This window comes from Vanellus vanellus (assembly GCF_965231255.1).
Source record: "Vanellus vanellus genome assembly, chromosome: 1".
NCBI classification, from domain to species: domain Eukaryota; kingdom Metazoa; phylum Chordata; class Aves; order Charadriiformes; family Charadriidae; genus Vanellus; species Vanellus vanellus.
Window position 1 is genome coordinate 63,877,230 of NC_138905.1, and position 25,625 is coordinate 63,902,854.

Sequence of the window (25,625 nt, forward strand, 5' to 3'; positions counted from 1 at the left end):
ATGGCCTCGGTCTTCCGGAGCGAGGAGATGAGCCTGATGCAGCTCTTCCTGCAGGTGGAGGCTGCCTACTGCTGTGTGGCTGAGCTTGGGGAGCTGGGTCTGGTCCAGTTCAGAGATGTGAGTAGTGCCTGGGGGCATCTCACATCTCTCAGATGTGAGACGCACCCTGGGATGTGCTTGTCCTTCCCCCAAAGCACCTGGGGAAGGTCCACCTGCAGGGTGGTCAAAACGCCCACGGAGAGATCAGGACTTCCCCAAAGATGATCTGAAAGCCATGCTGAGACCCAACCTGTTTCTGAGTCCCCATCCAGTGCTCTGCACACTCTGTGCACAACCTTAGGACAATTCCCTCCACCACCAGGAAATGGGGGGGTGTCTCTCCATAAGAGTCCATCTATGACTCCTGCTGTCACAGTAAGGCCGGGTGGAAATGAGCCTGGTAAGGCCACGATGTCCTTGGCCCTACAGAAACCCATGGCATTGCCCTGCCCCTAGGAGTCTGTAAGATACAGCAGTGGTGGCTGTTTGCACCGAAGACGTTCGTTCTCTGCTGATGCTAAAAATGAGCGTGGCAACGTGCAGTCTCCAGCCCCAGGCTTGTTTTCCCTCCTGTTTTTAGCTGAATGTGAATGTGAACAGCTTCCAGAGAAAGTTTGTGAATGAAGTGAGAAGGTGTGAATCCTTGGAGAGGATCCTGCGTAAGTAAACACTTGTCAAATGCAATTGGCTTCCCGCCAACTGGTGGTGTGGGATTTATTTCTTTGTTAAGTGCTCTCACACTGTGGAGCAGAATTAGTGGCAAAATGGTGATGTTCTCATCTGAGCCCCTGGAAATGTTTTGCGTGTGTCAGCTAATTACTGCTTTCCCCCATATGGGCAATAAATTGTTGCTCCTGTTTTGAAAATGGTTAACTGAACTGAAAGGAGGTTCATTAGCTTACCTAAAACCACAAGATAAATCTGGGGCTGGGCAGGAAGCTAATCCAGATAACCTGGCTCTTACCCCCGTGGACCAGCCTTTGGCTTATGCTTCCTGTGGCTGAGGGCTTCAGCCTGGGGACAAATCCCTAAAACCCAAGCAGCAGAGCTCGTGGCGCCTGGTGTGCCATGGATGTGTGTTCTGTGAGCTCTGCATTCCCCCCACCATGACATCAGTGCCCACCGTAGCCGCTGTGACAGCACTTGCCGTTGCTAGAGTGGAGGTGTGCAGCCTGAGCTTGCTGCGTGCCTTGTTCACTGGCCCAAGCAAGGAGGTGCCGTGCTGACTATTTGTGTGAGGGCTGAGGGTTGTCCAGGGCACGGTGGTGGGAAGGACCACCATGGCTTCAGGACAAACAACATCCTTACTGAGAAGGGAGGCTGCTAGGTGTTCAGTTCTTGATGGTTATGTATATGTGCTAGGATGACGGCTCTTGTATATCACTGGCCCTTGTCACACCTCAGCGTCAGATGTCCTGGCAGGGGTTTTACCAGCAGCTGGTGACCAGGAGGATGCAGCAGGGATGACCCTGTATCAAGACATCTGTGTCCTTTCCTTGCAGGTTTTCTGGAAAATGAGATGGAAGACAATGTCGAGATAGTCAAACTAGAAAAGTACCCAGAGACCCCCCTGCCTCGAGAAATGATTGATATGGAGGTACAGAATTTGGAGCGGATCAAGGAGAGAGGGAAGGGGGCATGCAATGTGGTATCTGGGTAACTTGCTCAATATAGCCCTCCCCCTCAAAGAAGGAACCAGTAACTGAGGCTGCCACAGCTCTCCCTGCCTGTGGAGGTGCTCCCCAAGTTGCTGTCACAGCAGTTAGGCTAAGGCTGGTCTTGTTGCACGTTCCTGAAGGAGCCCAGTCTTTTCACCATCTCCTGTGAAAGTTCTAATCCAACATATCACTCCCACGGACCCCCCTCATCATCATCCTGTGGGTGAGAGCCAGGAGAGCTGACGCTGGAACCAGCTTCACTGCATAAAAACCCCAGGGCTGTTTGCACTGGTGGGAGTGTGGTTGTGATATAGTAATATTGTGGCCTGACGCAAGTATTTGTGCCTTGCTTTTGGATGTGCAGGGATTGCTTTATTCCAGCTCGGCTGGAAGTGAAGTCTACAGATGGGGTAATTTTTAAAGTGCCACACATGTAGATGACTTGGAAGAAAAATCATGCTTTCCGGGGGCTTCAGCTTCATGAGCGGGGTGGTTGCCTGGTGTGTTCCTGGACCCATATCCTCGCCTAATTTTTGGCCTATATCTGATGAACCTAAGCTAATGGCCTTGTTGTAGACTGGTTTTGTAGTCAGTAGGCTGACAGCCAGTCCACCTGGGGCCTGAGACATCCTGTGGGGAACCACAGAGGTGCCAAGACAGGCTGAGACACCTACATCAGGCACCCACTTACCTGCCTAAGCTTCAGTCAGGTGTGTCAGAACTCTAATGCCAGAAGAGGACAAAGCACCCAGTAGGGGATGTGGCAATGGGACAACGAGACATTGGCATTGATGAATATCTTCCTACAAATTCAGTGTTTATCGAAGTGCTCATTGAATATTTCTGTATTCCCCCTTGAAAAAACAAACCAGCCATCTATTGTTTGAAATTTGCTATTAACTTGGTAAAGGGCCATTGATCTGCTTCAGAGTTTTTCTGGATGTGCTTGGACTCTAAACAGACGGTGCTGGAGAAACTTGAAGCGGAGTTGCTGGAAGCCAACCAGAACCAGCAAACGTTGAAGCAGAACTTCCTCGAGCTGACAGAGCTCAAACATCTGCTGAAGAAAACCCAGGATTTCTTTGAGGTGAGAGGCCTCTTTGCTCTTCCAACAGAGATGTGGAAGGTTCCTAAAAATACTGACATTTTCATTTGGTGTGTGTTGCTGTTACTCATTTTTAATCAAAACCCAGTGGTCTTTACCACAGGTCAGTAAGATATGTTTGCAAAAGCACCTCAGTCACTTTGGAGCCTGCATCGCTCTGTGAGTCAATGTGTCTCAAGAACCTGGTTCCCAAATCTCTTTGTAAATGGCATTTATGCTTTTCATTTGCTAAAATATAGTCTACCTTCCCCCCTCCCCCCTCTTTTTGTCTAAATGTCTGTGGAATGCTACCTTTTGGGGAAAAAACGTCAGGAGAAAAAATGTGAAAATAGTTTTCAAACTGGCTAGTTTTTAAAACTAATGTTTTCCAGGCAGAAACCAATCTGCCAGATGATTTCTTCAGTGAAGACACATCTGGACTGCTGGAGCTGAGAAGCACTCCTGCTGCTGCAGCTGCCAAGCTGGGGTGTGTATTGGCGGTGGCCGCCGGCTTGGCCAGGCTTCCCACCTACACTGCATTGCTGTGACACTGGTACACTTCCTTCAGCTTCTCAGCAGAGGTTGCTCACCAGCCTATTCAGTATAGCCATTTAATGAAGGTGAAGAGGTACTGTCCTCTGAAGTTATCATCAAAACTATGGTCAGGTTATGGGTCAGTGGGACAAATGGACTTTTACTTCCAGTCCACCAATTCCAGTGAGCCTTTAGTAGGTATTGATTGAAAATTGTTATCTTACAACATTTTACCTGTGGCTTCTGGACTCAGGCAGCTGGCTACCAGCCTGGTCCTCAGGGACAGATATCTAACCACAGCAAAAATCCATGGGATTGCTTGCACTGGGCTTTGTCTGCAATAGAAGTGTGCACTAAAGTTGACAGTTAGGAGGGTGGAAACACCACTAAGCACAATGCTGATGGTAATTCAGCAGCCAACAGGGACTCAAACAGCTTTCCCTTGTGTTTTCATCAGCTAGGTGTGGTTAAACTCACTGACGGTGTTCTCCCAGACTGGTGTTTTTTAGCTGCTCGTGCTGGTATTTCTGAAGTCCTGCTCAACTCTTGTATGAGCAAAGCATATGCCTGCAGAGGGCTTGTCTTGGTGGGTCTATACCAGCATGTCATGGTGCACTTCAAAGCTGCAGTCTGGTGCTTTCTGGCAAAAGGAGAGCTACCTCCTACCTCTGTCATTCAGGCGCAATCTGGTCACGTGACTTTAAGCATCTCTCCATTCCTCCATTTCTAGCCAGAATTGTCTCTTCTCCTTTTTCTGTTGACCTGGGGAGGACTTAAAACGTTTTAAAGAAAGAACAGGATAAATTCAGTAGATTGAGGCTTGAGCAAGGACGTCTTCCCTAGAAGTGCCTGCAGCAGCAGAGCCCCTGCAATCACGGACTAGAAAACAAGAGATTGTAGAATCATGTGTGTTACAGGTCCTAAAAGACTTAGAATGGGCTTGTAATTTATTTACCTTTTAACTCTCCTAGATTCACAGCAGGGGTAATAAAGAGGGAAAGGATGATACCCTTTGAGCGTTTACTGTGGCGAGCCTGCAGGGGAAACATCTACCTGAGGTACACCGAGATGGACACCCCCCTGGAGGACCCTGTGACGGTAGGTACCGACCTGTTTTTGCTTCACGCTGCTCCTCGTGCATGCCTGTGACATGCAGAAACTGAACTGGTGCCCTGGCCATGTGGGGAAGTCTGAGGATGGGAGAAGTTTTTTTGACATTGCTTTCCCTTTTTGCCATTATCGAGGTGGCTTCTTTGTCCTCCTTGGTTAAGGGGCACGTGAGTCCTAGCAGGGTGGCTGTGTTACGGGGACCACTGGGGAGGTGGGCTGTGGCTGTCCTCACCTGGGGCTGGCTATGCAGCGTTAATTCCCCATGGTGTCTCTGGGGTAAGCCCTGTGCCCTGGTGGACCTCCTGTCCCCTACCTCTCTGCTCCCTCCCCCATAACCCAGAGCGGCCGCCCATGCCCGGTCCCTGAAGCAGCATCTAGGGAAAACACTGCTGCTGGAAAACTAGGGCTGGAGAAAAAGAACAACCCAGTGAAGAGGCTGCTGAAAAAAAAACACCACCTGTTCCGCACTGAACTCTTTCCTCTGGGTGCTTTAAATTCTGCTTGAATTGCGTTGCAGAGAGAAGAGGTGAAGAAGAACGTGTTCATTATCTTCTATCAAGGAGAGCAGCTTAAACAAAAAATCAAGAAGATTTGTGACGGGTAAGGCAGGCTGGTGGGCAAGCCACAGTGACTCCAACGGAGGTGTTTGGCTGTCAGCCTGGGCTGGTTGAATTTGGAGCTGGAGATTAGGCCTCAGTGCCCCGGCTCTCAGCTCAGCCACCCAACTCCCTTCCGCTCCTCAGCTCCGCTGCTCCTAGTCATGAAAGATATCCGTCACCTTGGCACTTGGAAACTGAGCTCCTAAATACTTCCAAAGTGACTTAAAGGTCTTGGGAGCTTCAGTTGGTAGGATTTTAACTTGGGACACCTTAAAGGGGACTGATTTTTAAGAAATACTCAGCATTTCCCCTGAAAACCTGGGGCCTTAACTTAGGTGCTCACAACATGGTAATCCCCAAGCTGCTCTCAAACCTTCCTGCGTTTCAGTGTAAAAATATGAGGCCTTTGGGCAATATCTGTGTAATCAGAGACAGAGCCCAGAAGAGAAATGAAAGCTTCATACAGCCTGACTTGTTTCCACCCTGTTAAGCATCTTGAAAAGATAATTCGGGTCAAATATTTTGTTACTCTTTCATAACACTGATGAGCAATAGGCTTTGTTGCAGTGTAAATCAGATTTGATGAGGGGATCTGCCTGCTGCCGCCGCATCCGTTTCAGGTATGGCCCCTCGGCCGAGCGGGGCCAGCCAAGTGCCCGCAGGCTGCGGAAGGTCACAGGGAGGGGGTGAGCCATTGCTCTTACTCGACACGTGTGCTCAGGGCAGGTCTTCCCTTACATCCCGCCTTTAATCAGGATAAAAGCTGGAAGGTCAGTTCATCCAGCTGGGATAATTGACTTCAGTCCCGTGATGCAATAGACCCCTGGGGACAATTAGCAATCCCTGTGCTAGAAATGGGGCCCTCTGAAATGCCTTCTATAGGCATCCTGAGAGCAATTCAGCCGTCCTGAGGTGGGCATCTCTCTCTGTAAAGCAGCCCCGGGATCGTGGACAGCTGGGGGAAGACTCCCAGGTATCAGTCACCGATTTCTGATCCTGAACCTCAGACACGGAGGGAGTTGTGCCATCACTACCGCGCAGGATCAGTCTGCTGCTGCCAGTGGTCTTCGAGCGTTTGGCGATTCTCCTTCTCTTTCTGAATTACAATTTCCTGACTATGTCCCGTTTCTTTGCCTGCTTTTTTGGTGCTGTTCGGTGTCCTCCTCCCCTTCTGCACTCGTGGGCAGTTGCTGGTGGTGGTTGAACGCTTTCCATTGTATTTGCCCCTCTGCACCCAAGGCCGTGCAGGTTGCCAGGCCGTGCATTCGGAGGTGGCCGGGGCTGCCCACAGAGTGTGCTGCGGGCACTTCATTATGGAGGATTTTATTTTATTTAATTATTTTCCCTGCAGCATTTTAAATTCCCTGCAGTCAAAAGCCCAATAACTTTTTATTTTTTTTTCGGGGTGGGAGTAAAAGAACAGGAAACGCAATACCTGTCAGCATTTTTGTTATTGATTGAATCTTCCAAACTGGAGGCACGACCTTCTGCAGTGAGGTGCAGCCGGGAACGTGCCGGGAGCCGATGCCATCCGTGGGGCCGGTTGGGCAGCACTGGGAGCGTGAGGCCGTCCCTGCAGGGTGGGCTGTGGTGTGCAAAGTTGATATGAGCTGGTGGCATGTATGTGGTGGTAGGTTCATAAAAAGGAACTCTGGTTTCGCTCAGCCTCTTGTAATGGAAGGAAAACAGACCTACCTAAGACAAATTCACAGGACGTCCTTTGCGGTGCAAGCCCAGTGTTTTTTGCCTTTTGCCAGCTCATTGCAAGCCACGCTTGAAATTGTCCTTTATATCTTTTCTTCCTCCCTTTCAAATTTCTCGCCTGTTAATATGCACATATATATGGATGTTTTGCTGAGTGGCAGTTTTTTAAATGTAGTAATCCCATGACTCTCCTTGTATGCTCTGTGGGCCATCAGCCACCCCTGGTACACAGGTCAAGATGTTTTGGTCCAGTCCATCTTTAAGGCAGGGTTAACTATACCTGAAGCAGATGGCAGCATCACTCCAGCCCCAGCAGGACATATCTGCTTAGCACTATGTCATCATTCATGACAAATAAATATCCGGCAAAAAATCATGGGACTGGTATAAGCCAGTCTCCTGCAAGGCAGGCTAAGATTTGTTTGCAGAGCAGTGTGCCTCAGGTTACGCTTGTAGTTCCTGCTTGACTCTAATTGGTAACATTAGTCTGCCAATTTCATGAGCATTAAGTCCATGCACAAATTTATTAGCGAAAGGTGTAGAGGGAGCAGGGAGGAGGAAAATGGAAGAATTTTTCTTTTCCTCCTTTTCTTGCGGCTGCCTCAGTGCTAATGTGAATACTAAACTGGGTTTATCAATGTAAGGATTCCCCGCTGAATTCTCCTGGAGCTTTCAGAGATGTCTGTGCCATTAGGGCAAAGCTGATACTCAGTATGCAAAATGGCTGTTAAAAGATCAAAGCAGCACTGCTGCAATAACGTTATTGGAAACGGGGGAACTGTACAGCATGGAGGAAAAAGCTTTCAAGTTTGATTAAAAATCCTTATTAAAGATGAACCAAGAGCTGTGAAGAATAAGAAGATGGAAATAATTAGGTAGGGTGAATAACCTTTGGAAACGAATACCAGGTGTTGAGTGAGGAGAGATTCAATTCTGGAAAGGGAAGTTTAGCTGAAGAGCGCCTGCTGTCATTACACACAGCTCTGGGCCGATCTCTAGGAAACTGCTGCGTGTTTGGTTCAATTTGCAATTGTCCTCACTTGTGTGTGTGCTGGAAGTGATTTTGGAGAGCAGGTGGTGATATATTCTGCGCACAGACAAAACCAGAACATGATGCTTATCTGTACACAGAGCATGCACGTTTTTGTCTCTTAAACAGGGATAGACCCCTATGACCCCGTTACATCTTCTTTTAATTCATCTCACGTACAGAAAGGCAGCCCTTCAGCAACCCTAACTCAGCGTAACACCACTGCAGGATGGTGGAAGTGTGCTGCCTTAGGTGGTGGTCAGAAGATCTCCACTCTGCAAAGACAAGTGATGTCTTCCCGCAGACCTGGTGGAGCAGTATTGAAGGACGACATTTATAATGCCCTTGAAGTGGCAGGGCTGGCACAAGCACTAAATATCACTGAACCAACCGAGTAGGAAAAAATGGAGGGATCTCTGCTGTTTTATTTGCTGCGACACGTCAGCTCAGTTAGAGCTTGTAGGCGCAGAGCCTTGCAGCAGCACACCTTGCGATCTGCGAGGTCCCGGTGGGAACTCCTTGTACCTGCTCTTTGTGCGTGAAGCATGCTCTGGGACTCGTTTTGCAGGCAGGACAGGTAGCTGTACACTTTTCAGAGAGACATACAACTTATTTGATTCTAATTGGCTGTATTGGGATCATATAGTGACTTTGCAACACCATAGTGGAGAAGGTCACGTCACATACTGTAGATGAAGCAGTATACAACACCTGCATGGAGGTAAGACCTTCACTCACATATTAGAAGCCCACATTAGTCCTTATTATACCACATTAAACAAACCAGCGGAACCTCCCAAATACAGCCTTGGGGGTAAGCTTCTAAAAGCGTTTATACTGACCCGGCCATAGGTAAGCTGGGGTAACAGATACCACTCTCAGGTGTTTAAAAAAACATCCCCCATCCTTCCCTTGCTCCCAAGCTCTTTAGCCAAACAGATGGACCAGAAGCCAAGAGCCGGATGTATGGTCATCCTCCTGTTGTTTTATGCTGGAAATATGGTCGGTTGTTTTTTTTTTGTTTGTTTGGGTTTTTTTTTTTTTGTTGTTTGTTTGTTTGTTTGTTTTTTTACAGGGTAATTTTCTTACACAGCCTGCACAGACCAAGGGTGTTTGCTCGCTGCGCAGCAGCAGCTCAGCTGATGCCTACCCCCAGTGCCTGCGAGAGGGTAGTGCAGGGACAGGGACACGGTATTTTTCCAGCCTCAGTGCAAGAGGGACATCTGTTGGCTATCGCGTTAAAGGGGCTGCCTTTGCCAGGGGAGGGTATTTTGGTGTGTTTTTTTGCAGTTCAAGCAGCTTGTGGGCATAAGGGAGGTGGCTACATATTAGTGCTGACCACCGTATGGTATCACGTACCTTGTAGCACCTGAGACAGGGAGTGTTTTTTCAGCTAGAACAGGCGAAAGGGTTCTTTTTCTCATGAAGAGATAAATGTACCTTTATGGACCTTTCTGGGAGACCAGGGACAACTTTGTAGTATGCAAGAAGAGTATCCTACTGGGTGAGGAATAAAGTCTGATTTCCCCACCTTCGAGCTGAGAAAAGTCCAGAGGGAGAAAAAGTCAGTCAAATAAATGGTGTTTCTCGCTTCTCTCTTACTGAGGCCAGATTTCGTGCCACGGTCTATCCCTGTCCAGAGTCTGCCACTGAGCGCCGAGAAATGCTTGATGGAGTCAACACAAGGATCGAGGATTTAAACACAGTAAGTGACAGTGACTTTACTGGGGTCTGAACCCTGCAAGTGGGACCTGCCCAAACATTTGTCTTGGCTGAAACTCTGTGGCCATGGCCAGATCCCAGGCTAGTTTTGGGAGCTGGCTGTGCAGAGCTGGCTGGGGGCTGGGGATAAAGCCACCAGCCCAGGAGAGGTCCTGCCGCGAGTTGCGGAGGCCCAGTGCTTGTGCTGTGCTCTGCTCTGCCAATTCACCACCCCCTCCGAAGCTGCTGGGGGACAGCCTCCCATGTGAGGGCCTCAAAAACTACTTGCTGCTGTCGGGCATGCAGAGGTCAGAGGTTTAGACCTTATGATATGGGGCTACAGGGTGGGATCTAAGGTCATCAGCAGGCTATAGCTATTGTAACCAAATTGCACCTTGTCCCAAATAGTTTCATCTAGCTAGCTCTTACAGCGTAGTTTCCCTCAGCAGCTCGCAAAGTTGTTCAGTCACAACTGTAGTACAACTATACTAGGGTCAGAGAGGACTCTAAATATTTCTTTTATATTTAAATTAGGTTTTCTTTACCGAGGAAATCTTGGGGCGCTTGTCACACTAGCAATGGAAAGCCAAGACTGCTGTTGTAGAAGTACAAGTCTCCCACCTCGTTACTCATACATTTAGTACAGAGATGAAAATTACACGTTCACTTGCTATGGATGCTCAATAGCTTGTATATCCATATACCATATCAGGACTTCACACCTTTTGGAGGGACTCCTGTCTGTGACCTTTGTATTGTTACATGTCAGTGGGTCCTGCCCGAGGCAGGAGGGAATGGACACCCTGTCTGCCTGAGGTGGCCCATCTGGCAGCTGCCATCCTGCTGTCACCCCCTCTGTGGATGTCTGTGACTGCCAAGCCTGCACACAAGTCTATTTACAAACTGACTTTCACTCCTGAGCATCACGGGCAGCTAGACTTCTTCAGCGCTTGTAGACCACACAGGTTATCTTCCTAACATGTTATCACCATCGCTCATTTGTGCAGCAGCACTAACGGTGGCCACATGATACATGGAAGTCCCACCAGGGCTATAAGCTGTAGCCCTGGCAGCGCAGGCATGCTTGTGGATGTGATGGGCCCCAAGTTCATGGCACAGAGTTGCCTACAGGAGCTCATGGTGAGATGTGACCAGTCTGTAAGCAACTGGGTAAGGAGCCAATCCCACAGCTCGGTAACTCCTTATGGTCTCCTCTATGCTTACAGAGGCTCATGGGCATGCAGGGAGAGTCCTTGGTGAACAGCATTGTGCACCTGGTCTCAAGTACTCCTGTGTCCAGACCTGCACACACTGCCCTCCAGGATGCCCCACACATTCATACGAATCACTCCCTTTCTGCAACCCTCTTCCATCTGCCATCCCCAAATAACTGCTAAGTAGATCACGCCGCCTACGCCTTCCTAACTCAAGTGCTGCCTGTGTTGTGCTTGCAGGTGATAACCCAAACTGAGTCCCACCGCCAGCGACTGCTGCATGAGGCAGCAGCAAACTTGTGGTCCTGGGGGATCAAGGTGAAGAAAATCAAGGCCATCTATCACGTCCTGAATTGCTGTAACATCGACGTCACTCAGCAGTGTGTCATTGCAGAGATCTGGTTCCCAGTGGCAGATGCTGGCCGGATAAAAAGAGCTCTCCATCAGGGAATGGTAAGAGACCACTGTTTTGGGTCCCTGAAGCTCTCACCCAAACTGCAATGTTTATATGTTGAGCATATGTTCAGACTTCTGCCTGTTACCATAATGCTGGTCTGCCTTTTCTGTTTTAATTAAAGTTGAGGTTGTCGCATGATCGCTTGGCCTTGGGGAGTTTAAGGTCAGCATTAAATCTTAGCAGGTTTGTGATCGACCCAGGAGTCAGCAGTGCTGGCAGCTTTCCCTGAACAAATCAATAGCACAGAAAATGGAAAAATCTGGATATTAGAAAAAGGGTTGAGGTATAATAAGCTTAAGCCCAGCTTTCATGTTGCTGCCTGTGCATGTGCTGTCTGTGTTTGGACACAGACCGTGGTGCTGTGGGACCAATTCTTCTCTGCTAGCCACCCTGTCTGTATCTGTCCTTGTCACCTGGATTGCAGGAGCGCAGTGGCTCTACTATTGCCCCTATTCTTACTGCCATACACACCAGGATGGCACCACCCACCTTCAACAGGACCAACAAGTTTACAGCTGGATTTCAGAACATTGTGGATGCATATGGTGTGGGCAACTACAGGGAGATGAACCCAGGTGAGAAGCACTCAGCTACCTGCATCTGGCTTGCTAGAGCCAAAGTAAAGCCTTGGAGCTCCATCACTATCCTAAAACATGCACTCATTGCTGAGTGAGAATCTGAACCATGTTTTCTGCTGGTAACAATTGATACTGTTTGGTGCATAGGCGTGGATTTTCTCAGGCACAGAATTTGGCTGTCGGTCTTCAGTGATTGATTATGGCAGGAATAATGAACTATGCAAATACAGGATGGGGAACAAATGGTGAGGTAGCAGCTCTGAGGAAAAGACCTAAGCTCACAAGGCAAATAGAAGTTAAGATCATTGTCCTGAGGCAAAAAAAAAGGCCAAAAGGACCTGAGACAAGTGTGAAACAATGGCAGAGAATCTCCAAGAGACCACTGAGAACAAAACAGACCACTGAACAGAAACCTAGAAATAGGGGTCCATGGGAAAGGATCAGATTAATTTAGATTGTTGAGGCTGAGAAGACTGACGAACATGATGGTAAACTTCAAGTACATTATTCTATTGCAAACCAAAATGCAATTGGCTATGCATGGTGTTTATTATGGTGAGACAACAAATTAAGGCTAAAATTGCAAGGAAAACGCAGGTCATGCAATTGGATATTCTTTCTGATGATAAAGCCAGTTCTGCACTAGACCTGACTGCATCATGAGTAGGGGAGGGATTGTGGAGACAGTTAAGGGCAGCAGCTGTGAGGAAAGGTCCAGTGGGGTGGACTGCTTCTCTGCTGAGGCCTTTTTGTTTAGTAGGAGCTGAGCTTCTTGTCTTCTTCCTGCAGCTCCGTACACTATCATTACCTTCCCTTTCTTATTTGCGGTGATGTTTGGGGATTGTGGCCATGGGGCTGTCATGCTGGGCTTTGCACTCTGGATGGTCATTAATGAGAAGAGCCTTCTGGCCCAGAAAAGCACTAATGAGGTGAGTACCAGGGAGCTGGTGCACCCTATCAGCATAGGAAAAGGCTCATCATCCCCATTTTATAAAGGGGGCATCCAGCCTCCAAAAAGCTGAGTGGAGATCCTTCAAAGATGCTCATGAGGCAGAGATTTAGTAAGTAATTCTGTCTTCTTCTGCACAGAGACCTGGATGGGCCTAAGGGACCCCGAGTTTCCTATGAATAATTGTAGAGACATAGATTAGTACAATCATGTCTCCTGTTGTCTGAGGCCCACTGTTTGATGGGATTGCAGGTACTTTGGTCACTGGCACTGCCTTCTCCCCCTGCAGATCTGGAACACCTTTTTCAGCGGGCGCTACCTGATCCTGCTCATGGGCATATTCTCCATGTACACTGGCTTCATCTACAATGACTGCTTCTCCAAATCGTTCAACATCTTTGGCTCTTCCTGGCATATCATCCCCATGTTTAAAAATAGCACTTGGAAGTAAGTGGCTAAATGTAGGAAACAACTGAAAACACACCGAATGGAGCACGTAGGCTTTGAAAGAAAGACACAATGACTGCCTGTGCGGGGAAGGGAAGAACTCCCTGCTGTGAATGCAGTCATGAATGAATCAGAGGTTTTGTCTGACACACACAGATGAACTCACTGTTGAAATGGAAATGTAGAGTCCCCGGGAACACGCCTGTTTGTTCAGGCACTGATGTGCATAAAAATCTGCAGGTGTCCGGGACTGATGTAGAGAGAATTACCATTGTGATGGAGACTGTCGTTGTGTAGGACTCATTTACACACACGCACACGAGCGCGCAAGCGTGTGCACACAAGCCCAGGATAACAGTTCACAGAAAGGCTGGAACTGGTGACAGATACCATGTGTTAGTCCTCAGCACAACTCATGTAAATATACCATAGGCTTATACAGTGAGATTAAGCTGCAAAGGTCGTTTCCTTTTTCTCTTGTAGTAAGGATGTGCTTCTGGACAATACAGTGCTGCAGTTGGATCCGGCTGTCCCAGGAGTCTACTCTGGAAATCCGTACCCATTTGGAATAGATCCGGTAATTAAATTAAATTGCTCTAAGATAATTTGTATTTCAATCCTGTTTCTACGTATCAGGTACTTCAGTAGCTCCCTGCTCTCTCTCCTGAAGCTGTACTCTTCACTTCCTGCTCTCTGCCTGTTCTTTACATAGTCATCGGGATGCTTTTCTCTAGCAATCAAGGATATGTATTGCTGACATCTTTGCACAGGCAGCAGCAAAATGGTAATTGGGAAGGAACTTTGATTTTGCTGGAGAGTGATCTTGTGCTGCAGTCTCTGCTCTGTCACCAGTCTGCTGGACTCAGCTTCCTTACTTGAGTACTTAACCCATTCCAGAGCTGTCACATGTTTGAAGGCAAAGTCCTGATTTCCATGCAGTCTATTTATCGTATGAAGCGTGAAGTAAAAGCCAGTATTAGTTAACTTACCCAAGTTTTCTTCTCTGTGTTCTATTTCTCTTTTCTTGCTATTGTCTCTTTATCATGTATTGAAACATAGTTGTTGACATCAAGCTTTCGTGTTTCAATCTTCACATCAGCCAATTAACCTCTGTTCTGCTGGGTGCGCTCTCGTTTCAGTTAGTCACACAAAGAAACACTGGCTCCCCCTGGTTTGCAGAGAGATTGACCTTGTAGTAAGTTTTTCACAAACCCGCCTCTAAACCTCTGCCCAGGACGTAGACAGTCCAGTTCAGGAAGTCGCGACAGGGGAAGGTGAATTTTCTTTACATTGCCCCGACACATCCCTAATTGAAGTTAACCCAGGTTAGCCCCTCTTCCACCCTGGCTGCTGCCTGCTGGAGAGCCTGGGACCCCTGGCTGGGAGGGAGGAATGGCTGGTGGCAAGCACCAGTGCCTGCGTGGTACTCTCTGTGGAAATTATGCGTGTCATCTGCCCAGAAGGATGAACGGCTCTTTGTATTTTGCAAGTCCTGGCAGAATGGCTGAGGTGTACCTTGGAAAAGAAAGAGTCACCCTGAGCTGAGGAGGCCAGGCTGCCTCTTCCATAGCCGTAGAAGAGGCAAAGCATGCCAGGCAAAGGCACATCAGCTAATGTTTTGCCTTCCGAATAATCCTGTCTTCCCTCCTTTCAGTTCAGGAAGTATACTTAAAGTCTGAAAAGAGATATCTACCTACCATCTTTGGGGTCAGAAGAATTTGGGATCTAGGAAGTTCAGAAGAAAGGAGAAGGAACCCTGGAGCTCTGCAATGTAATAAAAGCAGGACTGAGAAGAGGCATGTGGTTACTGTCCTAACACAGCTGAAAGTTACTGCAGAGAGGCAGGGAATAATCTGATCTCCATGGCCAAAGAGCTGTAATGAGCTGGTTTTTTTGTTCAAGCGAAATGTTTGAACATGCTCTGCCCTCAGTACTTCTCTGGTGAAGGTGGAACAAATTTCCATAGCAGCAGGAGGGATTTTCCCATGCCTTTCCACCTCTGCTAAAGGAGATGACTCAGCCTAAGGGCAAGGAATGACACTGAAAAGATCTAGGTTCTGCTACCAGCCTTTGTATCAGTTTCTGAAGGACTGAAGCAAAGTCACTACATCATTTTAAATCCTTGTTATTTCCTCTGTTAGACAAGGTTAATACTTTATACCTTTTAGATGAGAAGCTTGGCAAAGTGTTACAAGTATGATAAGGAACATCTAGATTTCTGTCGCTTGTTTTCTTCTTACTAGAACCGGGAGGAGTAAATTGATGGCATCAGAACAACTTGCACAAATCTGTTATTGAGCAACCACCTGAAAACCTTGTTCTGTCTCTCTCTGCTTCTTTCCCCAAAGATCTGGAATGTTGCAGCAAACAAGCTGACTTTCCTGAACTCCTACAAAATGAAGATGTCCGTTGTCATAGGGATTGTGCACATGATTTTTGGGGTGATACTCAGTCTCTTCAACCACATGTAAGTTTGTTTCACCAAGCCCATTGCTGCAGCACGCAAGTCCTCATCCCGAAACTAGTGTCCTTTGTTCAGGGAAAGCCTCGTATCTCGGACTGATGACTTGAATTTTGCCTTTTTCCCAATGCAAGTAGAAATGCCTTTTACACTGACTCACACCGCTGTTGGTGCAGAGTGCTGAGCCCAAAAGCCTGAAGGATGGCCATCAGCATTGCAGAGATTCTTTTGGATAAACTCTTTTTTTTTTTTTTTTTGGTTTTCTCTCCTGTATTCTTGATTCTGCAGAAATACTGAAGTACAATAAATATATAGCACCTCCCACTATTGATAACTGTTGTCTTGAAAGAAAAACTCTTTTGGTCTAATCCTAAGCGCACTGAAATTTTGCACAGTGCCTGTAGGTGTGCATGTCTATACCTCTGCCGCTGTATTTTGCAACAAAAAATAAGAAATGCTGAGGGAGCGGAGGGACTGACACTATTGTCTTGAGACACTCTCCAAAGCTGGAAGGTGCATAGTGACCTTCAAGGATGGAAAGTGGTTGCAGATGACAGGGAGGAGGACTGCCCCTACAGAACTGATTCTACACCTGGTTCTGACCTTTCTCAGCATATAGTGATTAACTTTATAAATTAGCTTTTTTTTCTTTTTGGCTTTTATTTCAACGTATTCACCTTTTGGGCGCTGAGATACTAGTGGGTCAAGTACAAAAAACTGAAGAGAATCAGTATGACAAAGCTTTTGTAAATAAATGTTTTTCTTTATAAGGATTGTAATTACAGACTTCTTTCTTGGCTAGTGATACTTGCATGTTTCTTATGTTATTTTCCGAAGACTAAATAGTGAACAGTACTTGGGCACAACTTTGTATTAATATGTACTGTATTCATTGCAGTTATCTTTTCTGATTCTTTCCAGCTACTTCAAGAAATACATAAACATTATCCTTCAGTTCATTCCAGAGATGATTTTTATTATCTCTCTTTTTGGCTACCTGGTCTTCATGATTATTTTCAAATGGTGCCATTTTGATGTCCACTCATCCCAGAGTGCACCAAGCATCCTCATCCACTTCATCAATATGTTTCTGTTCAATTACAGTGACACTTCAAATGCTCCATTATATCTGCATCAGGTATGGGTCAAGCATCTCAAATCCACTGTAGCTGGAGTTGGATTTGCAGTGGGTGTTGTGAAGAGTGGGCGTAAAGATGGGAAACAGGCTCAGAAGCTCAATCACAAGTGCCAGTCACATAAGAGAAGTTTGTTCTTCTGTTAGTCGTGTTGGCCTTGTAAACAGGTAGGACAGAGAAGCTATCAACCAGTGATACAGAGAAAACCTTATTCTTGGTGTCCTTACAAGATGATGCAATTTAAAATACTTTTGGAGGAAAAAGGAAAAAAAGGTGATTAGACATGCAAAACTGAGTATAGCAGGTATGCTGTCCTGAAATCTTGGCATGATGCTAGAGAAGACAAAGCAAGCCTCTCCTTTCCTTGATAATTCCTTATTTCTTCACTACAAAACTTGAAAACTTTATATTTTCAGCTAAAAAATAGAAGTAGCTAGAGGATTTTCTGGCAGGTTTTTGTCAGAAATATATCTTTGGGGAGTTTACTTTAAAAAAACTAACAAACAAACAAAAAAAAAAAACAAAGGCAAAAAAATCTCCCCTAATAGAAAACTTCTTTCAAAGTCATCTCTGTTTATTTGCTCAGAACAGGGATTATTCTTTTTCTTGCTTGATTTTACACCAGCAACAACAATGAAGAACCTGCAAGCAAATTCTACCCCCAGCCACGTGTATGCATTTGTATCTATACAGTTGCCCACTCAGGCACTTCAACATGAGCTCAGTTTTAGGGCTGCTGGTGAGACAGAGTTAGCAGTGAACCCTGATCAGTTCCAAGTAACTGTGTTAAGGCTGCAGGGGAGTTTGGGTAAACACAGTTTTCCCAGCCACCAAAAATTAATTAGATAACATTTTAATTTGTAACAACCCAAAGCCTTTCCGAGGTGGTCATTTTTTTCTCATATTCCTATCCCCCTACCCCACCAGTAACTGTCTGTGCCATCCACAACACCTGCATGGTCTGAATGCAAAGGCTCTATGGACCAACCATAAGGTGATCTGAGATCTGAACCAGCTTTAAAAAAAATGCAAGTTTGGGGTTTTGTTTGGGTTGGGGTTTTTTTTGGGTTGCCTTTTTTTTTTTCTCCTTAGAGCACAAACAGTTATGGTAGAACAGCAATATGGGTCGCATACTGCAACAAGAACACCTTATATTGGTGGGAGGGGAATGTGTTATCAAACCTAAGCTATGGGGATTCGATTCCCTTCTGGAATTGCAAATGTAGAGCAAATCCTGGATTCCCGGCTTTCCAGGGGAAGACTTGAATGACTTGGCTTTTACTGCAGCATTTCTACTTTGATCAAAGCAAGGCAGACTGACTGGCTCGCCCAGCAGTTAGGACATTCACTTGGGACACTGGAGAGCCAGGTTCAAGTCAGTAACATTGGCGTTTGCCAAATTAACCCTTTCCAACATGAAAGCCTTTCATCCCTGAGTCTCCAACCAAGCTGGAAGTGCTTTCTGGAGCCTTAAGCAGTATACATTTATTTTCGTGTCCTTACAAGCAGAGGAGACTCAACCGATACGGGGAATATATCTGTTGTATAAGACAATACCATTTTATAGAACCAGGTTTCTAACCATAAGTGTAGTTGGCTAAAGGAAGTAAAGTAACTTTTTGCTCTTCTTGATGTTTTGTCTTTTAGAAAGAAGTGCAGAGTTTCTTGGTCATATTTGCTCTGATTGCTGTTCCCTGGATGCTCCTAATTAAACCTTTCGTCCTCCGAGCCAACCACCAGAAAGCACAGCGCATGGTAAGGAGTGTGGATCAGGCAAGGGGGATTCAGTACAGCACAGGCAAAGCTGATGAGACAGACCCCAAAAACTGTTTGCCACAGTTTAATTCTGTTTTCCTCTGATCTCAGAGTTTCTCCAGTGATTTCAAGCTGTGCTTTACAGCACAGGCACCAAGAGCATGTGTACGGACATTTGGCTGAGCCATCTGGACGGGAAGCAGGAGCTTTGCTCACAAGAGCATACCCTATTCGTTGGGAGAGGAGTTAGGCTGACACTGAGCTCTTTCAAGTGTTGTATACAAAACCAGAGAAGGTTTAGAAAGACTTGAGTGCTGGTAAAGCCAACAGACAGCAAAGACCTCAGTTCCCAGTCCACAACCACCACTGGTTGGCTGCTCTGTAGGCATGGGCCATCTGTGATACTCCTGGCCTTCGAGAGATCAACAGCGCTTGGACAAGAGGCTTGATTTAAAAGCTGTTGCCTGCTTTCTAGCAGTGCCTTCTTTCCAAAGTGATTGCCTTTACGTTAACGAAGCCCTCCTTCCCATGGGCTCTGTGGTTTGCTCAGCTCTTCAACAAGGAACAGTGGCAGCTGCAATTTCCCAGTCGGTCATTAATTCTTTTCTTTATTACGGTAATAGGACTTCACTTGTCGGTCAGGATTTACTTCTCTTTATAGTCAAAGTTAGTGTCTGGAGTACCTTTCATTAGGGCACAGATGTTTCCATTTGAAGAAGGAGATGCTGGTTGCACTGTGCGACCTTTTCCAACCCAGTCACTTCTGACCTATAACTGAAATCCAGATCCCTGGGAGACCTTTGCAACCCTGCCTCTGTGCTGTAATTTCTTATTTTGTCATTCTTCTGGGATTTGGATGAAATCTTGACATGGCTGTCTCCTTCTCCTGCTTTTATGCTAGCAACATCTGACAGCTTTTCCCTACTTCCTATTATGCCCCCGTATTTCCATTCCTAATTTTCATATGTTAGCTGTCTGATCACATCTTACACTTACCCAGATTTATATGTTTGCAACAAAGTCTGTTCTCTATGCTGACATTCAGGTAAAGCAAAGATAAAGCGGGTGTGACAATGATTACTGCTGCAATAGGGAACAATATGTTATCATGAGACCTTGCCCATGAAACCTGCTGGAAGCTATAAAGAGTGACAGGACAGAACCTGACAGAAGCTGTGAGGTCCGTATTTGGTTATGCTGTGTAATAGGACTGCTATACACATATAATGTAGGGCTATTCTTATGCTGTGCTGCCGTTTCTGGAGTGAGGCTCAGATCAGGTTGTTCAGGCCTCTAGAAAAGCTCTGTAAAGAATGATTATGGAGAGAAGATGGGTTGTCATGAGTTTTTTGTCAATTTAAAATGAATCAAAAGATCTGAATTGTATTTCTCTCTGTATCTCAGGAATGGTGTGACCTTCATCAAGTCACCTGATCCTTTCAGGCTCCATTTCCCTTTCATTTGCTGCTAGTTCCTTTGATTTGCACCCATCTAGTTGAGATCATCAGCTTTAATGTGCCTCAGTTTTCTCATTTGCCGAAAGTGAAGAATCTTCTCATGGTTGGTATAAAGGGTGCCTTGTGAGACTAAAAAATAGCTCCATATTAGTTGGCATCACTGGAAAATGCTCTAGGATGGAAAATATTTAAGTATTATTAGCCATTCAGCAGGAGTACTCAGCTTTTGTGGTCTGTGATGACTATTGTTAAAATTGTCCTCATGTTCATGATATAGTCCTTCATATGTTACTCATCATGAGGTTATTGATGGAGTTCTGTGCCGTGGTCTGCCTCATTTTGGTATCAACCTGTAGCATGACACAAAAGATGTATTACATTTTGTTTCTGAAAGATTCGGTCTCAAGCCATCTCAGGAAACCCTGGAGGTGAAAATGAGGTAGATGTTCCAGAGACCAATCATTCCAAGAAAGCTTCCCAGGGAGACCACAGTGGTGGCCATGGAGGACATGAGGATGACGATGAAGAGGTAAGAAAATATGGGCAGAAAATTACTCAGACAGACACAATAGCAGAAGACAGAAAGTGAAGCAGAAGGCTTACGCTGAGTTGCCAGCCCTTTTCTTCTAACCAAGACACACTGTTGCAACAGTTTGTGTTTCCAAACAGAGTAAGCTTTGAATTTGAATAGAATGAATTCCTCTAAATTTTTCCTTTAGTTTTGCCTGGTGAGAGCAGGCATTCTTGCAAACCTCAAGCTTTTACAAACCTCAAGCTTTCATTTCCCCAGGGTGGGGGTTTCACTTCCACATTGCACCCAGAGAAGGTCAAGCCCCAAGAGTCAGTGAGTTTTCCTTCCTTTAAATTGCAAAGGAGCATTGAAAAGTTTGCAGCCTGCAGGGTTGGCTAGGGAGAAAAGTCTTTCTTTGGCAAATATTGTCAAGGGCTTCTGCACTATGCAGCACCTCAGCTAAAAAAGTGTTTGTAGCAGTTGGGAGTACCAGCAATATTGAGTGTGGGTATGGCTGACTCCTCTCAGTCACAGGGCACCTCGACAGTCTTAGAAGATATCCTTATTCAGTGATGTCTCCACAAACATGTATGCCAATAGGCAGATAGTTGGAAAAACCCTATTTTATATACGAATTTCTGTCTCTACAAGAAATCATAAAGATTGATAGCAGTTGGATTGCCATCTTATTCCAGGTTTGAAATTGTAAGACTGGACTATGAGCTGGTTCCTGAATATTTGCTTTTCACTGGAATTGTATTTCTCCAGGGAGAATGTATGGGAAGATCACAGAGAATTGACACTTTTCAAGGCAGTCTTTTTATCTGGGTACTCTCTGTGTGCTGCTCAGGACATATCAAGGAATAGGGAGGAGAAGAGAAGCCTAACAGTGTTGCTCTGTTAACCACAAAGCCCTGAGCTAGGAACTAATAAAATGCGTTTGGTTTATGTTGTTTCAGTTCAATTTTGGAGACACGTTTGTCCACCAAGCTATCCACACCATTGAATACTGCCTTGGTTGCATCTCCAACACAGCATCCTACTTGCGACTCTGGGCGCTGAGCTTAGCCCATGCACGTGAGTGATTGACTCCCTGTTAGTTACCTCACCAGCAATTCCATGCTGATCACTGCTTCTGCCAGTGTTTGCTTATTGCTGTGAATTTCTCCATGAAATCGAGGTTCTCCCTGTAGACGTACGTGTCTCAGAATGGTTTGCTTCAAGTCAGATCAATCCAAACGTTTTGTGGCTGGCCATCTCAGTTTTCAGTGGTGATCTCCGGCAGCTATATATCAGGCAGCTCCTGACTGCATTTACTGGTTGGGGCCCCTTTCCCACACTGCTCTGTAGCCACCCCTCTGGAATAGTCCTCATGGTGTGTGGCATGGTGAGAGGTGGAGTCCAAATGGGTAGTCCTGTCCATACAAGTAAAGGCAGTATAGAAACCATAGCTTCATTTCCCAAGAGACACTTGCTATAGCCTTAGGCTATGCAGATGAATGTCAAAATTACTTGAAACAGTTATTTTGATTTGGTTCAGAAAACTAGAAAGAAAAGTTTTGGTTCAAGTACTCCAGGCATTTGTCATTTTCACTGGGATTTTTCCCAGCAACATTTAGTGGAACCTCACATTCCATGAGAAATGTACAGCATTTCAATGTCTTTTGTCTTGATTTAAGGTAAAAACAAATGCTCAAATACTAGAAATTGCCTCAGGCTGGAACTTCGGATTTTCAACCACTCTAATTTTTCTGAAATGTTTTTTTATTAATATTGCTGTACTGCCTCTGGCTAGGAGTTGTGCCTGCCCTAAAGAATTGGGCACACCAAAAAGGAAAACAAGAGGGAGGGTATGCCGCGGATTGACAGGGGTGAGCTGTACTTCTTGGCACAGAAATGAGCGTAGTAGGAGTCAAGTGGAAGCTAATATGCATTAGCTTTACATGGAGGACAAGTATCTAAGTAAAATAAACCAACTAAAAAGCTTAGTTAAGGGCAGTCCTGTGAGTTATGTCAGGATTCTGCCTGGAAAACCACCATATTCCTTTGCAGCCTTACAAACTGGCATTGACAGGACCATTTTTCCCAAGGGCAGCAATTTCAAGGGATCCCTTGCATCTGCTGTCACCTAAAGTAACAGGTCACTGAATTTCAGTATGGCTCAAAGACCAGTGACTGGCAAAATAGAAGTCTGAACTGGTGGCTGGAGCATCTGGATGGAGAAGAGCTGGGCTAAGTCCTTGCTTTGCCTGCATCACACAAGGAAAATTGCTCAGTCCTGAATCTATCCTGTGTGACTAGGGTAGTTAAATTAGGAATATGTTATTGAGCTGACAGGACACGTCAGGTATACCGGTGCTGTGAATGTTGATATAAATCTGTGCAGGAAAAAAGATCTTTAAGAGCATGCAAGCAACATAAACACCAATACAGCCTGCCTTGGGTGGGACCAACCTGTTGTCTTCTTTTTTTCCCACCCAGCTTCTCCATGACACCCTAAGAGAAGTGATTTGGAAGAACAAATGGAAATTATATGTCTCCTGTGGGTCTTAGCTAGCATCAATCACTACAGCTTGTAACCTAATCTACACATGTATTGACTCTGTCAATCGATCATGTTCACTGGGATTTAGCAGCAGGCAGTCCTAGAAGGCTCCACGTACTGCCTATCTGCCATGTTAAAGAGCTGCAAATTAAACTGATGACCGTATCATGCCAGGGAATCCGCAGTCTTGGTAATGTGCTTGCAAGGAGTTGTGATGCAAAGCCAAGCCAAAACAGCACCATCCCCTTCTAACAAAGTGAAGAGGAGCAATGGAAAACAATCTGCATCCACTTTCCTTCCCTACTTATCATGGAGAGGCAGGGTGGCCATACATGATTACTGTCATGTACATTTTATCTTAGGCCAACTCATCTAACTGGGAAAAATGAGATGCCAGACTGCGCACTGTGTCTGTCCACAGCTGTTGCTCAGCACCGTTTTCCCTTTATCTCCTTTTGCAGAACTGTCAGAGGTCCTTTGGACCATGGTGATGCACAATGGGTTCAACAGCAGTGGCTGGGCAGGCCTCATCATCATCTTCATCATCTTTGCGGCATTTGCAGTGCTGACGGTAGCCATCTTGCTTGTCATGGAGGGGCTCTCAGCCTTTCTGCACGCCTTGCGTCTGCACTGGTAGGTAGCGTGGTCTTTTGGAGCTTTTCACGGAGCAGTCTTTGGGAGGCATCAGGCTGTGGAAGCAGGTGGCCACAAAAGCTGGCATTAGACATGCTGCACTAGTACTTGTGCATTAGGACTTGAGTCCCCCTTGGCAAGGGAAGCGAGGGAGACTCCTCCAAAGGGAGGTCAGAGCTCTGGGCTCCATGTCTGAGTTGCTCACTGCAGCAACCTGCCTGTCTTCCTGAGCCTGTGGTGACTGTGGGCACATATGGCAAATGGCAACCTGCAGCTCTGCCCTGGTAAACACACAGAGCCACCAAGGCCACCTTGACGTGCGTGATAAGGCCTGAAGGCACCACAGCCACACCACTGGTTGTGTATCCCACCCAGGGTTACCATCAAACAAGACAGATGGGGACTACCTACAGCAGCAGTTTGGCTGGGGCTGCGAAACCTGCTGAAAACCTGAGTCAGCGCTTGTGCCATTAGCCCAGGTTGAGCTCCAGGCTGTTTGTGGATAACCAGTTTCAAGTTAGCTCCTGTCTGCCTTAACTAGAGGTCAGTCCAGGAAATGACAGCAGTGCGGACACACCATTAGGCTAGTATGTAAAGCAAGACCAAGGTAAAAAATCACCCCTCACCACCACCGTAACTTGGCATCCTGCCTGAGCACCCCAGCTGTGTGCGGCCTTTTTCACCACGTAACGTCCCACTGCAAACACTGCCAAGGCAAACTGTGGTACAGTTGCTTGTCATTGTGCAGGGAGGGGGAGATGTCTGTCTCCCACCAGAGTGTGCAGCCATCAGGCGGTTATCCCAGCTCTCAGAGCCGCTAGAAGCAGTTTAGCAGGCAGGCAGGCAATGTCCTGCTGACTAGACTCATGAGGAGCATTTCCAGACTGATTGGTGGGAAGTCAAAGCTGATGCGTGCTGCGTCACTCTCTGGGCTGCCTGTGTCTCACTGTGGGCTCCAGAAGAAACCTACACTCCCAGCTCAGAGGCCATCAACTCTCATGGCCTCCCTTTTCCCATGGGTGCCACATTTTGGCCTCTCAGCTGGCCATAGGTCCTGCCCGTGGGCAGCACTGATACCCCTCTCTGCTCCTCGCCAGGGTGGAGTTCCAGAACAAGTTCTACGTGGGAGCTGGCTACAAATTTTCTCCGTTCTCCTTCAAGCACATCATCGACGGCACCGCAGAAGAGTGAAGCCAGTGCATCGCTGTTTCGCTCCTCAGACCAGGCTCTATTTCCTTGTGGTGGCTCACCCACAAAGTAGGGTATGTGGGATGAAGCTGAACGGGACGTGGCCCTTGAAAGAACAGCAGCTGTAGATGAAAATGTCCTAGCTGCACTCACATATACTGCTGTATCAGCTGAGAGATGAACTACATTGGCCAGGCTGGCTGGACCCTTGGCTGAGTATCTCCACTGATGTCTTCACCAAGTACTGGTCCTCAGCGTTTGATCGGGTCAGCACTGCCTACTGCTTGGTTGAAAAGACGAGATGCAGCTTTTGAATTAAATTGGTTATTAATAATCAACTGGCATGTGTTTTGCTCCGTTTACTGCCTTGTCTTTGCGGCATATTTCTTTCCAAGGAAAATATGTTCCGGCTGTTGTTTCAAGCTGGGGTTGATCATATGACAATGATTAAGTCCCTTATAAGATTGCAGCCCTTCATTTAGCACACAATGCAAACCAGCTCAAAGACAGGTCATATTGCAGGCTTGCAATTTTCTACATGCTTTACTACAAGAACCCTCTTTTTATCTGATTTCCTCCAGGGTTTGACAGCACTGGATTATAGACGTTTGCACACGTCATCACTTAACAAAAGTGTTAGTTTTGAGCTGTGTAAACAAAAGAGTGCGTCAGTTTCCACATTGGCAGCCAATTTATTTCTCTCTATTGACTTGTTTCTCACTGGAGACTTAAGATGACTCTCCCTGTGCTGTATTTTTCAAGACAGGTTGTTAAAGCAGACTGGGTATAAATGCTGATACCTAATGAACAGAAAGAAGAGAGGAATCGAAACAGT

General features: G+C 46.3%; 1 protein-coding gene across 1 annotated transcript; it reads left to right on the forward strand.

Moving 5' to 3' along the window:
- On the forward strand, nucleotides 1-24,793 carry ATP6V0A4 (ATPase H+ transporting V0 subunit a4; the record flags this gene model as incomplete). Its single annotated transcript, XM_082481869.1, has 20 exons — nucleotides 1-117; nucleotides 620-698; nucleotides 1,542-1,636; nucleotides 2,659-2,784; nucleotides 3,174-3,268; nucleotides 4,287-4,413; nucleotides 4,943-5,025; nucleotides 9,370-9,463; nucleotides 10,914-11,126; nucleotides 11,555-11,705; nucleotides 12,498-12,637; nucleotides 12,947-13,104; nucleotides 13,588-13,681; nucleotides 15,453-15,571; nucleotides 16,487-16,703; nucleotides 18,349-18,456; nucleotides 20,308-20,442; nucleotides 21,384-21,501; nucleotides 23,431-23,602; nucleotides 24,700-24,793. The coding sequence occupies 20 exons, from the start codon at nucleotides 1-3 to the stop codon at nucleotides 24,791-24,793; spliced, it is 2,535 nt and encodes an 844-aa protein (XP_082337995.1).
- Nucleotides 24,794-25,625: the final 832 nt, after the last annotated feature.